The 12,442-nt window shown below is 35.2% G+C and overlaps 1 protein-coding gene across 1 annotated transcript in view; it reads right to left on the bottom strand.

Moving 5' to 3' along the window:
- Gpc5 (glypican 5) overlaps positions 1 to 12,442 on the bottom strand; it is an 899,046-nt gene that overhangs the window by 667,355 nt on the left and 219,249 nt on the right. The window contains exon 3 of the mRNA XM_051161022.1: positions 8,704 to 8,863. Within this exon, the coding sequence (XP_051016979.1) occupies positions 8,704 to 8,863 (160 nt within the window). The remainder of the gene's footprint in view (positions 1 to 8,703; positions 8,864 to 12,442) is intronic.

The raw sequence follows: 12,442 nt of genomic DNA, 5'->3' as shown, positions 1-12,442 counted from the left end.
GATGTAGCTGAAATGTCTGGATATCTGCCTCTGTCAATCAATTATATACATTATAGCCATCAATTGTGCAGAGAATATGCTCAGTGCAAAACTGTTTAACTGATGTTGGTAATATTAATAGGTGCATGTGCTTTTGATAGTGTTATCATTATTCTGACAATTCAATATATTTGTTGTACAATAAAGCAATTGATTATTATGTATTTATTTATTTACATTATCACCCTGTCCTTAATTCCTATCTCTGGTATGCAGCTGTGGCCGTGAAACACTACCTCCCCATAAATGGCTAAAACTTAGGTAAAACTGTCTGGTTTCTGGTTTGTTACAGGAATAACAAAGCTGCACTTTATGTGCCTTGCTAAACATACAGTAAAAAAAAGAAGGAAAGACTTCATGAGTACTACAATAAATAAAAAAATTAAAAATAAAAAAACAAGCTTCAAGTCGAAGGATATTTTGAAAAGTATGAGACACTCTGGATTCTAGAAGAGATAAAATTTACAAACTCAGTCCAAATTATTTTCTTGAAATTCAAATGTACATAAAACAATTAGTCATCTTTTGAAGAAGTCAGGGAGCAAAACCAACTCAAGAATCTATGGTTCCTTTCCAAGGAGTTATGTAGCTCTTTATAGCAGTCTGCTTTCTGTTACGCTAACAAAACACTGGGATCCTAATTATGCCTTTAAAAGTTTATTAACCTCACAGCTAAGGCTAAGAGCCAAGGTCCCAACATCAAGAGCTTCAAGGCATAAGGCATCACAATAGTGTGTGTGTGTGTGTGTGTGTGTGTGTGTGTGTGTGTGTGTGTGTGTGATGGATTATAATATGATAGGTAGCCAGAGAGTTTCTAAGAGGCAAGACGGATTTTTTTTGTGCTCTTTGAGAACTTGGGAATCCTACAAATGCTACTGCGATAGCAGCCAAAGCCAGTGTTTCCAACGACTTACAGATCTCCTGCAGAATCTCTAAATTTTAATAAAGACATACTGATTTAATCTACATGTATGTGTCTCTTCATAGGTTTATGTGTACTCTGTGATGAGTACGCATGCCTGTGGAGGCTAAAGTAGTTCAGATCCCCTGGTATTACAGTTATAAGCAACTGTGAGCTGTAATGTGTTAGTACTTGAAACAAACTCTGTTCTTGGTAAAGCCTATATGAATGGAGCCATGTTCAGAGAAAGGCTCATAACTGCTCTTCAAGGCTATGTCTGGGACCATATGGAAAGGTAGATGTTCAGTCTCAATCTCCATCACTGTAATTGCTGTAATGTCAGTTTGATCAGATTCTTTGTTTTTTGTCAATTGATTGAAGCACAAAAATAGGTTCACATATTTTATGCAGTATTTTCTTTCAGTGCATAGGTGTGTCGAAGAGTGTGCCCTATTTTTAAACTGTCTCTAGATCTAGCCACTTTATCTTCAAACAATAATGTAGCTCGGACAGTAAAGTTGTTGCTCTCTTGCGCATGTGTAACCATGCACAAAGGAAATGGTGAATACCCTATTAAAGACATACTTTCCCTTATGCTCCTAACCAGTTCACTGCGCTGCTGTCAACATCCCGAAAATCCATACAAAATCACAGATAAACCTCTGTGTTTCTCATATTAGTCAACCTTTCACAGCCTTTGTTAAAACCCTTTGTACTGTTCCTGCACATTTCAGCCTTACAGTGTTTGGTTCGTTGTTTCTTTGTGAATGTCCCCCTTCTTCCTGCCAGGTGGCCTTTCTTCCCTATTGTCCCACGTTGGAAATGAATCATTAATTTACCTACTCAAAGAGATTTCACTCATAAACGTTGCAGTCAAACAATTATTTTTCTTCAGAATGACCTTTTTCTGTTTCTTTCATATATTCACTCTTCTCTGAGCACATGTAAAACTTTGATTTATCTCTGCTGGTATTTAAGGTGATACTCAGTGTTCATCAAGAAACACAGAGTTAACAAACAGACCATTTCTACTGGGATGACAAAAGTCATATTTCAAGAAGAAAGGCTTCTTGAAGTATGAAAACCACAAATTTCATATCCTGAGACAAGACAGGCATGGCTCTCTTGGCGTATGCCAGTGACCCAAGTTCCCAAAGCAAACTAAGACTGTACAGAATGATCCGCCATTACTAACTTAATTGTAATATCTCCTAATGGCCTTGTTGATGCTGATTTCTGGAATGAATACATTGAAATACTGATAGGATTTTTAAGTTACTTTTACTTTAACAGGTTATGATTCTGGATATCCGAAGGAGTGTAATACACAAGGCTGTGTTTGCTCCTCAAAGTGTGATCTTGGACTCTGAGCAACAGTATCAACTGGGTCTCTCCCCAGCCTCTTGATTGTGCTTTCCTCTTCAGTAGAATGTTCAAGAAGTTTGTATAATAAATTTGAGATTCTGTGGGTTGACGTTGTATTCTACATAAATGTATAATAAATTACACTTACTGTACATTTAACTATGTGGTAAATAATCCGTGTCACTCTTTCCACACATTTATATGAGAGAGTCCATAAAGTGTCAATTACATATCTAACTTGACTTCACATTATGCACTTTATCAAATTCCCTAAGAGACGACAATGTTGCAATGTTGTATCTTGTTGCTTACTTGAAACAAAGTGACAACAAACAGCATATAAGTTTTTTCTTTCCTTTTTCTTTTTCTTTTCATCTTCTTCCTATTATTAAACTACATGAGCTCAATAAAGTCAAGATAAAGTTTATATGGTGATTTTTTTTGAATGCAAATTTTTATTTCTTTTATCATTTTTTTTTCAAATATGTTCAGCACTATGCTTTCCTAAAAGCATGAATTCTTTATTTTGTTTTCTCTAATATGGTGTTGGTTGGTTTTTCCTGTTGAACTATTAGTCCTTTGGGTTACATACTATTAGAATTCCTTAAGTTTTAATTAATGTCTACCCTTTACCTTGGGAATTTAACATCAGCCAAAGCCAATACAATGAAAATCACCACTTACACATTCAAGAACAGACCCATATTTCAATTCTATTACTTAAATCTATGAGTTACAATGAAAAACTTTTCAAGAGGATGAAAGATGGTTTTATATGAGACATTAAGTCTCCTTATTATACTTCATAAAATCTTGTTAACAAAATAGCTTGTATCCAGGATGATCCTCAGTTATTTTTAAACCAACCTGGAACATTGCAATCATAATATTTTTCATAGTGACCATATATCAAACCTATTTAACTTAGATGTTTATCTTACTTATCTTCAGCATGATTTTATCCATAAAGTAAATGTTAAACTGGCTGGTAATTTTACATAGACATTGAAAAAGATAATTTCTTTATAAAATTCAAAATTTTTGTCATGCAAGGCTTCATCTGACTCAAAATTAGACACTCCTAATACAAATATGAAAGTATACAGTCACTTTTTAAAGTTACTTTTAATGTGTCTCAAAAATTAATTCAAGTAACCTCAAAATGAGGTTTACTATTGTTCAAATTTAAAAAAATACATGATAGGGAAGTCAATTATTCACACTAGAATTTCCTAATTTTTTCAGTAAGTTACTACTGTGTTGTTTTAATCCTTTACAAGGCAATAATTAATGCATTTTATTTAAGCAAATTTAGTAATACTTTAATTTTATAAAAATATAAATTCTTTAACACATATAATGGTGTCCAAATATTAAATTCTGGTACTACCTGAAAAGACCTAACTGGAAAAGGGAAAACTCATAAGCTCTATAATGAAAAATGACCCTTGCTCTTTGTTCAACTTCTGAGAAATGAAAGACAATGGAAAATTCACAGGCAATTATTTTTACAGCAGGGTTAATTTGTAGTTCTCATAGCTCTGGAAAGAAAACTCAAGCCATGTTCCTTGAGATCTCCTTAATGTTCACTGCTAACTGAGATCACAAAGCAGTCATGATTGATGGGAAAATAGATACAAAGAAGCCAAGAATTTTCACTCACTCCACAATCCTGGGTCACTAAGTGAATCAGTATCTCTTCTTCATTAAATAACAAAGGGTCATTCTTATTTCACTGTTTATGTGGGGGTGACAATCTCTTTCAAGGTCATCTTGGCACCATGCTATAGACTCATTTGTTAGAGGCTGACACTAGGATTCCACATGAGGAGTCAAAGGCACAGTATACAAAAATTCTCTATTCATCTAGAAAACAGATTCTATTGATAGAAAAGCCTTGGATGGTTTAACAAAGCACTCAGGAAGACCCAAGGACAAAGGCTGCCTTGATACTCTGAATGTTCCCAGTCAGTGTGGACTCCTATTATGACAGGTAACCAAGGACTACAATATGGCCACTCACACTGAACAGGTGTTGACCAAGGACTACAATATGGTCACTCACACTGAACAGGCGCTGATGCCATTTGCAGGTTTTTTTTTTTAAATGTATATAAAACTTAAAAAAACACTCTGCTAAACATATTACATACTATTAAGACAAATTAGTAAATATTACAGCTTATTGATATAGAGAAATGAAAGATGTAAAATCTCATTATCTTTTCTAATGTCTGGTGTCTAAATGAACTTGAGATCACATTCATTTTGTCTGATGCTGTTACTGTGAAGTCTCTCACCAAAATGAACTTCTCCACTGTTAACAAATCCATATCATATAAGAACTATAATGGAGTTTCAAAGTTGCTCATAATGTTTACCGCCTGTATTGTCCTTGGCTGGTGCCTTAGTTTGAGCGGGACGCCTGGGCCCAAATCTGCCTATCATAATGTTCTACTTGTAGGTTTCTAGGACCCTCTGGATCCTTCTACCTTGCTATTCTCCCATGCGTCTCTCATCTAGAGTCCCAATAGGATGTCCTCCCCTCTGTCCCAGTTTCCTGGTAAGTGAAGGCTTTCGTGGGACATGCCCCTTGGGCTAGTATGCAGATATAATCCCTACCCAGATCTAGCTAATGGTCAGCACATTCTCCACAGTTGAGTGGAGAGTGGGATATGACTTTCTCACGTACTCTGGTGCCTCACATTTGACCATGTCCCCGGGAGGGGGAGACCTGATGGCACTCAGAGGAATGATAGCAGGCTACCAAGAAGAGACTTGATACCCTATAAGCATACACAGGGGGAGGTAATCCCCCTCAGGAACAGTCATAGGGGAGGGGAATAATGGGAAAATGGGAGGGAGGGAAGAATGTGAGGATACAAGGGATGGGATAAACATTGAGATGTAACAAGAATAGATTAATAAAAAAATTTTTTAAAAAGTTGCTCATAATATACGCTGTTCTTGGTGGCACATTTATTTACAATATCAGCATTTGAGATGAAGAAGAAATGCCCAGCTATGGGGCAGATATTGATTTTAGTGGAATTAAGTTTGTCCTATGTGCAAAGAGAAGGAAGAACTGGATTGTGCCCACCGGTATGTGTACCCTGCTTCAGTTACCCATGTGAAAGGGCTTGAGAAATAGGTATGAGAGTGAGGAAAATGAAGATTCAAAGAGATAAAGAAGAATAAGTGGTTTCTTCCTAAAAGCAACCCTTCAGTTTACATTTAATATGGACCCACAGGCAAAAATTACAAACAAAAATACTTTGTAAAATGTAGCGCTCTCAGGCAGGGCTGGAGAGAAACCTAGGTACGGAGGACCCATTTGGTTCTCTGCACCAGGTGAGATGGCTCACAACTGCCTGTACCTCCACCTCCAGTGGATCTTACCTGTTCTTCATGGGCATCTTCTCTCACATATACACGCGCACACGCACACACGCACACACGCACATGCACACACACGCACACGCACTCACACACACACACATACACTCTCATACACGCTTGCTCACATACACACATATTCATACACAATAAATCTCAAAAATAAACTATTAAAATATTATATTATTTAGTATCATTGGTGATTAAATAAAAATGATGCCTAAATAGTAAATAAATATTTTGTTGTAAAACTTTGCATTTAGTAGCACATAGTTCTTTGCATTGACTAAAGGAAACATGTAGAGATGCAGAAAACAGTGTGATTAGGAAAATACTTATTAACTTTGTAAATTTGCATAAATAGAATAATTGAATTTACATAGCATGCAACATTCTTATTCTTAACAAAACAACAGAACATCCCTTGAAACATTTTAGAATGCAGTATTTTCCAGCTCTTAAGGTTGCCACGACTGCCTTTACCTTTTGATCAATGGACCAAAGTTTCAAAAAGAATTTCAATGCTATAAAAACCTATGTGTGGCCCACACTTCACAGTTTTCCTTCTTTGTGTCAGCAGGCTTATCCATAGTGATTTCATACCCACTTATTAAAAATTGAAAGACAGCTGCTATAAACTCTTAGAAACAACAAGCATCCCAACTGGAGTAAACAGATGAGGCTGTTTTTCAAAGTTTGCCTAAGGTTGCTGACAATCATCAATATCTTAGTGTCTCCAATTGTGATAGAGACTTGCCTACTACAACCTGACTGTTTCAGCAGTAATTGAAAACAATATTTGGAATAAGAAACTTACTCTTTCCACCTTGACACCAAGGTTGATGACAAAACAGTGCTTAAACGCCTTGCACTGGAACTATTTCTCTCATGAAACAAGCCAAGTTTTATCTATACCAAGTTCTTGAGATCCTAAATAATATGAAAAATGCTATTGCATTCCAATTTTGTGTATATGTGCACAAACATAGACAAAACACATATATGGAGACAACTACAAACTAATCTCTTTCAGATGATATCTTTACTTCACATTATTTCTTTTTTGGTACATATTTTGATATTTTATGATTCTTCTAACATTAAAATAACTAATTAGAGGACATACATTATATGTGTTATATATTATATATATATATACTATGTAAGAAATGAGTGATTTTTTAAATTGAATATCACTATCATAATTCCTAAATATAAAAGATAACCTTTTAACTCTTAGAAAAAATTGTTTTAACATTGAAAAAAGTTTTAAAAAATTTTTTGGTGTACATATTCCAAAAAATAAAAAATAAATAAATTCAAGAAGAAATACTCATACCAACTAGAAAAACACATATCCCTGATTCTGCCAATAAGAGCAGAAAATGCTCCACTTATAGTACAAACTCCATAGCTTTTTAACATTTCATTGTAAATCAATTACTATGTGTAAAAAGAAAATTTATTCCTTTATGCTAATTGTTTTATACTTTGCATCTCTTGATTTCCATCTTTTTAATCAATGTATTTTGATAATGAAACAAGATTTTAAAAGAAATGAGAAGTTGGCATTTTAATCTTTGTAACATTATTACTGAGAGATTTTTTTTCCCACTAGAGGGTTTGTGTGGCAGGTAGAAGTCACTCTTGTGTGCAGCCCAGGACACATGGCCAATCTGTATCAGGGACTGCAATGTTCTGAAAGATTACTTCAGCTTCAGCCTTGACAGAATCATAGCTAACTGAGAGACTGAAGGCCATTAGCTTGGGCTATAGTAACTTGGACATTTTGTTCTCGGTTGATCACTTTCATTGTCCTGCCTCATGAACGAATATGCATGCACGGCATTGGAAGGTATAGATCTTTTTGTTTCCATCTTGTATATAGAGACCAAATTGAGACACCATTTGGTAGTTGCTTTTCTTTCATTTTTTCATCTTTTCAAAAGTTGTATCTTTTCTGTGTATAGGTACACATGAGTACAATGCTTGTATATGCATGTATGTACACATGTGTGGTGTTAGGTACATGTGTGTGGAGGTGTGTGTCTGAGAGAGAGAGAGAGAGAGAGAGAGAGAGAGAGAGAGAGAGAGAGAGAGAGAGAGAGAGAGAGAGAGAGAGAGAGAGAGAGAGAGAGAGAGAGAGAGAGAGAGAGAGAGAGGAAGCTGGCAGGGTCGACTCTTTATTGTTCTCACCTTATTTTTCTATTTTGATAGGGTCTCTGCTCAGCATACTCCAGGAAGCCCTGGCCTCCATCTTCCCTGGGCTGGGATTACAGACACTAGCCACTGCACCCGGGTTTCTATGTGTTTCCTAATGATTCCAACTTAGTCAAGATCTCATATTTATATGACAGGCATTTATCTCCCTAGGCCTGATGTTGTACCTTTTATGTAAACTACTAATCAAACATTTCAGAAAGAGTTTATAATCCATACAATGGAAAAGAAAGTCGACATTTGGTGAGATTTTTCAAAAGTGAAGATTCATAGTATTGAGAAAGAGGTAGGGGAAAAGGGTGGCCATGATCAAAACATGCTGTATGAAACTCTCAAATAACTAATAAAACTGCATATCCATCAGAGATTAATCCAATTTGATGATAAAAATAACAGGGTAAAAACATGTAGCTAGTGACGTAAAACTGTAGATTTCCACATTTGGTTATTCAGTGGTACTTATCCACCTGGTTCACATGACTTATTAATATATATCGAATGGAATGTTTGTTATTTTAAAATTCTGTGATTTTCAAAACTGCCCATTACTCATCAGTTCTTTACACCCAAGAGTCATTTCCACAAAGCCAGACACAAACCAGAAATGAAAACCCCAAGAGTGAGTGCCCTGCACAGGTAACAACAGGCTCGTTTTCACTGCCAGCTTCTCCCATCTGCTTCTGAGTGCATTGTCATTGCTTTGTTGCATTCGCTGTTACATTTTTCCAAACTGCTCTTTCAAAACCAACCATTGAAAAGTAGCATTAGATTCTTGCACTCACAGTTTGTGATCTTTAGAGTCCGCTTGACTTCTCCACTTCCTGATCCCCCACAGCCGTCTTCATCATCACAGTCTCCACTAGATTGCTCAAGAATGCCTCCACCACTGCCTGACTGAAGAAGCTCCCATTTGTTGGGTTTGGGTGATCTACCCTGTAACAACTAAATATAGAAAACAAACATAAATAATATAAATATAAATATAAAAACAACATGAACATTTTCTTAAAATTTTTCTTCAGAAATTCAGATATTAGAATTACTCTTATATGAATTCACTAGTTAAGTATAGTTAGTAACCTTACCAAATCGAATCTTCATCATTTATAACAATAACTGGAACAGTGAAAATGACAGGCAAGATCTTGCCTCTGGAAAGAGCAATAGTCCATCTATTAACTTAGTGCTTTGGGGAATGAATTCTGACCTTATGCTTCTAAGTGGTTTGACTCAATGACCCTATAATTCTGAAAAAGCAATATCTACCCACAGCCAATTGAATTGTTACACAATACAAACCTCACTGTGAGATCTTGGCTAAGAATCTTGTACCAGTTTATAAACTGACAATCCACAATTTCTTCAGACACAGACATCACTCCAGAAAAGAATTTCAGAAAAAGTCTACCATTTTGAACACACACACACATCTAGAATCATTTAATGTTCCTTGGGTTAAATATATGGTCCAATGTATATGACACAGGACAGGTTTGAAGTCCAATCTACATTTTTGCAAATAATTTTTTAACTTCACAGTTCTTAATTATCATGAATTTCATTTGATCTTATGAGCAAAGTAAATGCAATAGCCATTTCGTTTACAGAACAAAAATGCTACTGATATTTTGAGTAGTATTGAAAATGTTGGACTTCTTTCCAACAAAATGGTGTTATGAATAAAAGAATATTTCACTTAATGATGAGACATAAAAATAATCCTATATGTGACATTTACTTCTCTGAGGCCATTTTGGGGCACATATGACTGAACATAAGCAGGAGAGGCAATGATGTTATGAAGGAAGTAGCCTTGTGTTGTCCAGTTAATGGACATTTAAAGTTTTTTACTGAGGAGAACTTCAATGATATTCTAAGAAGTGTTTTTAATGCACAGATAATAGACATTTATCTGGGTTATAGCATTTCATACACAAGACCACAGAGATAAATAATTAACAACAAATATTCTTGCCATTTAAGAATACTGGTATCAAGCATCTGGATTTGGAAGTTCATAAAGTTTCCAATTAAAAAGGAAAAGGTAACAAACAGGTAACAAATTCTACCTTTGTAACTAAAAAATTACAAAAACAATAACAATAATTTAAATGTTTTTGTTTGTCAGCACTTTTCAAAGAACATGTCACTAGAATTAAATATAAAAGAAAAATTGTTAAATCAAAGCAACCAAATTCTGTCTTACACCAAAACATAAGTAATGTAGTTAACAGGTTGATATCTATGCCAGTTGCTGGAGATGGAGGAGCAGGGTTGTTATGATGGGGAAACAGATATGCCACCAGCCTATTAAAAACCTCAAATGTGAAGGAGAAAGATAAATGGATTTATTTTACAGACTTTATCATTTGTTATTCAAATAATCTACTCATCACGTAGCTAGTATAACCATAAATGGCTTGGGCTACGCAATCCAACATATTGAGATAGAAATCCAGACTCTAACATGCTTTCAGTAGGAAATATGCATATGTGTGAATTCATTCAATAACTAATTCAGCTCCCTCATTTGTCATCCTTATATTAAGAGTAAAACAGAACATTAATTTGAAAATAAAGGTGACAATACATTGGAAATTAATGCATGTGATTACTATTATCTATCTATCTTATTACCTTCTATGGCAATGTTGTTTAAACATCCAACATTAGTTCAAATAATTATTTGATAAGTAACCCAATTAAGAGAAAGCCTGTGTGACAACGATAGAAAAAGCCATGCTCTGGTGATGCCCTCCTCCTCCTTTAATGTTCACATAATTTACCAACTTTTTCCCATACCAACTTTATTTTCCTAAGAATTTTTAAGTATTTTACTGGGATTCAGGCCAGAAAACAGACAGAACCTTATGAACAACAAAACATAAATCACTACAATCCGACGCAAAGAATTTGATCTCAGAACCTCAGAGGAGTAGACATTGCAAAACTCTACAATTTTAAGAAACTTTTGAGTTGAAACTGAATAAACACATTAATAATCAGACAATTATTCTTTGATTTATAGTTTTTACTGCTCTCGATGAGAAGGGCTCTGGGAGAATGGAGCCAATGCATGGAGCAGAATAAAATCTCATGCAGTAGCCAACTTTACGTAATAGCTGTGTATACTCTGAGGGTTAAGAGCAACCACATGGATAAAATTCTCAAAAGTTCAAGCTGTATACAATCAAAAGAACAAACTTCATGTGGCAAAAAAGTTTTCCAGTAGAGGCATATCAATATTTAGTTGAATAACAGCAGCAAGTAATAATGAACAATCTGACTTAAACTCACTACTGTTTGCTACACCTTAGAAGAGGTAAAAACATATTCTAAGGACAATTTCATGTTTTTAAGAAACTGCAAGCTACCAAGATGAGACTTGATAGCCTAAGACCATAGAGTGGAGGAGGAGGTCCCCCTCGGTCATAGACCTAGGGAGGGGAATAGGGTGAAAGTGGGAGAGAGGGAGGAATGGGAGGATACAAGTGATGGGATAACAAGTTGTAATCTGAATAAATTAATAAATAATAAAAAAGAAAATATCATATTGAAACCCATTACTTTATACATTAAATCTACTGATGTCATTATAATGTCTTCTTTTATTTTAGCAATTAAAAATATTTTGTATTCCATATTTCAAAAAAAAAAAAAAAAAAAGAAAGAAACAAAGAAATTAAGGTCACAAGACACTTATCCTCTTGTTGACCAAAGAGGGGCTGTTGTCACAAATACTCTGAACTATCTTCACATAACTCCATTCCTGGCCTAGCTTTGACAACAGTGAGTGATTTTTAAAAATGAGACATTTCTAAAATCACTTCTGAAGTTTTCTCTATTTGTTTTTCACTTTAGCATCAGTTGAGAAAATATCTAAGACAGATGAACTCAAATTTTTAAGAAGCATTATTATATAAAGCTATAGTTTCTTTCAAATTTTCTGTGCCGAGCAGAATTAGAAATGGATCCTAGGACTTTCCACTTTAGTCCCTGGCACTGGGAAGCTGATATCATTTTCAGAACTGCTGCTTTACATTTTCAGAACTTATGCAAATGTGCTAACTGATTTATCAGCTTTTCTTGTTTATTCAAAGCAGGAATGTCTGGATGCAATTAATAGAATCAAAGCAGTATTTTAAAAGACAAACATCTTTCTGGCTATTACCAGAGACAGAAACTGGAACCACAGTGTTTGGGAAGTTGGGTAGAGAAAATTGCAGTGTATGAAAGTATAAGATTTGGTTTTTATTAAGGCCTTAAAGGGTACCATGGCAAGGAACTGATGATGTGAGGGCCCCTAGGAACAAAAATGGAGGAATCTACTAGTAGGAGATGAGGTTATCAGTCTTGTGATTCTTCCTGTTCCCTGGGCTAGAGCATCCCTAAGAACCTAAGAACCTCTAAAGCAAGGCAGCTGTGCCAACTACTTGATTTCAGCAATGTGAAAACCTGAACTCTGTGCTGATGCTGATCACCTAATGATTAGATGCTGCCTTGAACTACTAAATGTATTGG

The sequence above is a fragment of the Acomys russatus genome, chromosome 18 (assembly GCF_903995435.1).
Source record: "Acomys russatus chromosome 18, mAcoRus1.1, whole genome shotgun sequence".
Lineage (NCBI taxonomy): Eukaryota > Metazoa > Chordata > Mammalia > Rodentia > Muridae > Acomys > Acomys russatus.
Note: the sequence above shows the minus strand (reverse complement) of the source record. Positions and strands in the feature narration are given on the sequence as shown.